We start from the raw sequence: 4,656 nt of genomic DNA on the forward strand, positions 1-4,656 counted from the left end.
GATAGCTAGAAGGTCCAACATTTCCCCTAACGTCATCACAAAAGCTTGTCATCTGGCTCTCTCACCCCCTCCGATTGCTAAATTAGCGCTTCACACTGAAAAGGAGAACATCTGACACTGTGTCCACTGAGTTTTCACTGCCATTTTACAGTAAGCAGCTATAGGTCTGGCATTGTGAATTCCTCCCACCCTTATTTAACCCATGCCTTCAGAGGTCTTGGATAGCATGTGTATTAGCTTTAGGCTTGCACACATGCATGAACACACTGATGGACACATAGTCCAAATTTTTTCTATCGACCTCCTCTCACCCCTTGCTTTCTCTTATTATCTTTTTCAGTTAAACACACATATGCATATGAGCCCACTAGCTGCTGGGGATGTAAATCCTTTTTTTATCCACATCCCTAAATGAGCTAACAACCTAAGCAGAGAATGCAGTGTCAAACCTAACACCAGCTTTCTCTGCACTTAAATTCAGACATCTATTCTTAGAGAGCTCTAGGAGCACAATACACATTTAGTTCCTTTAATTCTGCAGGCAGCAATGAACTGACAAAGCCATGTCAGCGGTGTCTACGGCTGTCGTTGTGATGCTAGGGTGTGACTTTTGCATTGTTGCCAAATTGGAATCTTGTGCTTCTGTTTAAATAATCGTGTGTAAATATATTTCTGTAAGTAAAGAACACATAGAGGGAGATCTGTCAAAACACAAGGCATTTCCTTCCTGACGACAGTGGCACCTAATAAAATTAAATTGCTGGGTATCTAACTACTAATATACAAAATACTGTAATAAACAGCCAAGTTTTCTGTCACATTGTGCATTTGTGGAGTAGATCACAGAAAAAAAAAATTCTGTGATGACACAAACCCAATGTCACAACAAGAAAATGTGGAGGTGTTTGCTGCTGTATGCATGGGAATCTCATCTGCTAAATACCCATGAATGTTAGCAGCCATCCCCTTCCCTGCACCAAGGGGCCTGGACTCAAAGAGAAACCATGAATTCACTCGTTGGGCTGGGCTCAGTACCTCCGCTGGCACTCTGTGTCCCACACACAGGGACGGACTGGGACTAAAAAAACGGCCGTGGACTTTGACTAGGCCTGGACCAAAGCAATCGGCGCACGTAAACTCGACAGCAACAACAATAACGCCTGGCATGAGTGTCACAAGACTTTAATTGTGGCTCATGATACCATCCAAATTACAGCAATAGCACTGATGTTGACTAGATGTTGAGCTGGAGTGTCAGCCCCATCCAAATGATGGCATCTTGCTGCATAGCTGTCTGTCTCACTTCTTCACTGCTGCTAATATTTAACTGCGAGGTGCTGCTGCTGACTATGCTGCTAAATATTTCAGTTAATTTTTTTTTCTCTCACCTTCTCAGCCCCATCCTTATCTTTTCATTTTTTACCGGTGGCCGCATTATGCATATTGTTTCTATGCTTCTTCTATCTACGCACATGACATGCATGAAAAAATATAAGGTTAAATTGTGTGCACAATTTACTTATTTGTTCACTCAATGTACTAAAACGTGTACACGATTACTATTGCATTCCCTCGATTTACTATTTTGTTCACTCGATTTATAAATTGTGCGCACGATTTAGCAAATCGAGGGAACGCAATAGTAATTGTGTACACGTTTTAGTACACTGAGGGAACAAATTAGTAAATTGTGCGCACAATTTATTTATTTTTTTCTTGCATGTCATGTGCGGGGCTCCGTATCTAATGTCTTTACTGTTGGTTTCTTCCTACTCTTTAACTTCTTCTTCTCCTTACTTGGTGGCCATGGCCAGTGCAGCTGGCATCCAACTTAAAGGCCCATTGGTGCCACCTACAGTACTGGAGTGTGAAACAGATTAGTGGGGGGCAGGTGATGTCTGCGTGCGTGGTGGGTGGTGGGCCGGGTACATCTAGGAGTACCGGCCGTTCTGTGATTCTCCAAATCACACAGATGGCCAGTCCGCCCCTGTCAATCATTCATCATGGTAATACTGTAATAAAGTGGATGTTTATAGTGCTGTCACAAGACAGCCAACATTAAAGGTTACAGGATATTCATTTCTAACTTTAGATTAGATTAGATTAGATTCAACTTTATTGTCACTGCACATGTAGGTACAAGGCAACGAAATGCAGTTAGCATCTAACCAGAAGTGCAATAAGCAGCAAGTACAGAATATACAAGTTCTATAATATGTACAATAACTATACAGATAAGTATTATGGACATATTTAAAGTCAAGATCCTAAATGCATTCAGTAGAATTAAAAATAACCTCCCAGAAGTGGCAGGAGATGTGAAGGTGGAGTACCTAAAACGCTGAAAAGGAGAATGTTTTCACAAACAAGTCCTCCTGCTGGTTGCATGACCACGCCTACGGGGCGTGGCAGAGTCTTTTTAATCCTTTTGCGTATAGTTTCTGCTCTTAACGACTAAACGACATGAGAGATGGACTACAAAGAACAGGTAAGGTTATTAATATATACAGAATTAACTTGATGCGTAGATTACAGAAATTAATATGTCAATATAGCCTATAAACAATCTGTATCATGTCACGTTGAAGTTAAGACTGTAAATTCGAACGGGTATCTATTAGATATATCTTAGAATGTGTTCTATTTTGTTACTATAGTTTATTAGAATAGTGTTTTATAAAAGGCCTTTAGGATTAGCTATCATCTGTGAATCATTACTTTGTTAGAAAAGTGATTATAAATCGGTTATCAGTAACGTTCTTAAAGAATGCAGCCGTATTATGTGGTCAAACTTGTTCTAAAACCTGTAACAGCTGTAAACGGGTGTAATCTTGACAGACTAAAAATATCATGCACAGGTTGAGCAGGTTGTATCCACCGCGCAATTCGGAGATTTGATAGAGTTCACGTACCCCATTGGCTACTCACACTGGGGCGTGTTCGACGGAGATGGATACATCATTCACTTCTCGGTTGCCGGTAAGCACGAGAACGTTCACCTTATTATTAATACTATTTCTATAATGATGTAATCATGCTATACAACACAATATTATAGACTACTATACAAGTCAGATTACACTGAGAGAGTTAACCCCAATAAATAAGACAAAATTGTTAACATGTGATTTTTTTTTTTTGTTTGTTAAATGCCTATTAAAAAATAATTACAATTATATGTATCCATACATATATATTAAAATGTGTTTCAAACTGTCTCATACCAAATTTGCTTTTTCCAGATGAATCCCAGGCGATGAGTAAGTTTAGAAATTGTCTGCAGACTATCTTCCCTTTTTGTGGTGATCTAATGATTGGAGAAACTAAGATAAGTCGTCAGCTTCTGTCTGAAGTTAACGTACCAAAGGGAGCTTGTGTTTCAGTGAGCAATAACCAGCACGATCTCGAGCCTTCACCTGTGTATGAAATTAGAAAACGACGAGATGCTTTACTGGACAAAGTGTATACTTACAAACTCTTCACACACAATTGTGAGCACTTTGCCACATTTGTCCGCTCCGGTAAAGCTATGTGCAATCAGGTGAGTTCATGAAAAAGGAAGCTATAACTGAACAGTATAGACATTCTGTACATCTTATTTACACTATTCGGACATGATGTTGATTCCTTTGTTTTAACAGATTCCAGGGAAGCCCAAAAACAAGGAATGTGTGGAGTCTACAGAATTATTTAGCTTCCTTGAGCCATCGAGGTAACCTACTGAATACCAAGAACTACAGATTATCACAATAATAATATATATTATGTTTGATTAAGGATGTTTCTCACACACTCATTAAATCAGTTAAGATTCCTGTTTGATGTCATGGGAAAGGGTTCTTCACAGTAATCTGTAATAGTATATAGATTAGTGGTTTCTTCAGTGTACCTGCAGGTCTTTTTTGGTCTCCTGGCCTTGTCAAGCTGGTCTGATGGCTGGTTTTAAAATGGTTTTGGGTTCAGGACACCAGCTTGGTTATGCAGGAAGACCATATTAAACCATCTTACACCTGATATTTTTCAGCAAATATATAGTTAAAATGTACATTGAATGTTTAGTAAAGCTGTTCACATGTTTCTGACTGTCCTTTTCACATTTCTAACTAATATGGCACTATTACTCATATTACCAGTTTTACACCACAGTTACAAAGACACCATTAAATTGCTTGAAAAGTGCAGATTTCTTTCCTGTGCTAATGCATTGTCTATTGCAACAGAACATCTGGGAAATATCTGAGAGTTCATCTTTTTTTAAATAGCCAACTCCCAGCAAACACAGAACATTCCCCTAATGCCAGCATATGGTTTCCATTTTAATTATTATTTTTTGGGGGTCCAAATAATGTTCAAATAACGTTTTCTGGAGGTTTTTTGTAACTAAAAACATATATTGTAACCAAAAACATGAGATTTGCTAATTATTAATCAGCTGAAGGCAGGTACGGACTGGGACTAAAAAAACGGCCCTAGACTTTGACTAGGCCCGGACCAAAGCAATCGGCGCGCGTAAACTCGACAGCAACAATAATAACGCCTGGCATGAGTGTCACAAGACTTTAATTGTGGCTCATGATACCATCCAAATTACAGCAATAGCACTGATGTTGACTAGATGTTGAGCTGGAGTGTCAGCCCCATCCAAATGATGGCATC

The 4,656-nt window shown here is 39.2% G+C and overlaps 1 protein-coding gene across 1 annotated transcript; it reads left to right on the forward strand.

The window, feature by feature from the left end:
- The first annotated feature begins 2,398 nt into the window (after positions 1-2,398).
- On the forward strand, positions 2,399-4,181 carry LOC113051092 (retinoic acid receptor responder protein 3-like). The gene is made up of 4 exons (XM_026214703.1): positions 2,399-2,488; positions 2,859-2,979; positions 3,243-3,541; positions 3,642-4,181. The coding sequence occupies exons 1-4, from the start codon at positions 2,471-2,473 to the stop codon at positions 3,714-3,716; spliced, it is 513 nt and encodes a 170-aa protein (XP_026070488.1). The 5' UTR covers positions 2,399-2,470; the 3' UTR covers positions 3,717-4,181.
- Positions 4,182-4,656: the final 475 nt, after the last annotated feature.

This window comes from Carassius auratus, chromosome 31 (genome assembly GCF_003368295.1).
Source record: "Carassius auratus strain Wakin chromosome 31, ASM336829v1, whole genome shotgun sequence".
Lineage (NCBI taxonomy): Eukaryota > Metazoa > Chordata > Actinopteri > Cypriniformes > Cyprinidae > Carassius > Carassius auratus.

Coding starts and splice junctions, on each gene's coding strand:
- LOC113051092 (XM_026214703.1), top strand. Junction 2,980..3,242: donor CATTCACTTCTCGGTTGCCG/GTAAGCACGAGA, acceptor TGCTTTTTCCAG/ATGAATCCCAGGCGATGAGT. Junction 3,542..3,641: donor GTAAAGCTATGTGCAATCAG/GTGAGTTCATGA, acceptor TTGTTTTAACAG/ATTCCAGGGAAGCCCAAAAA.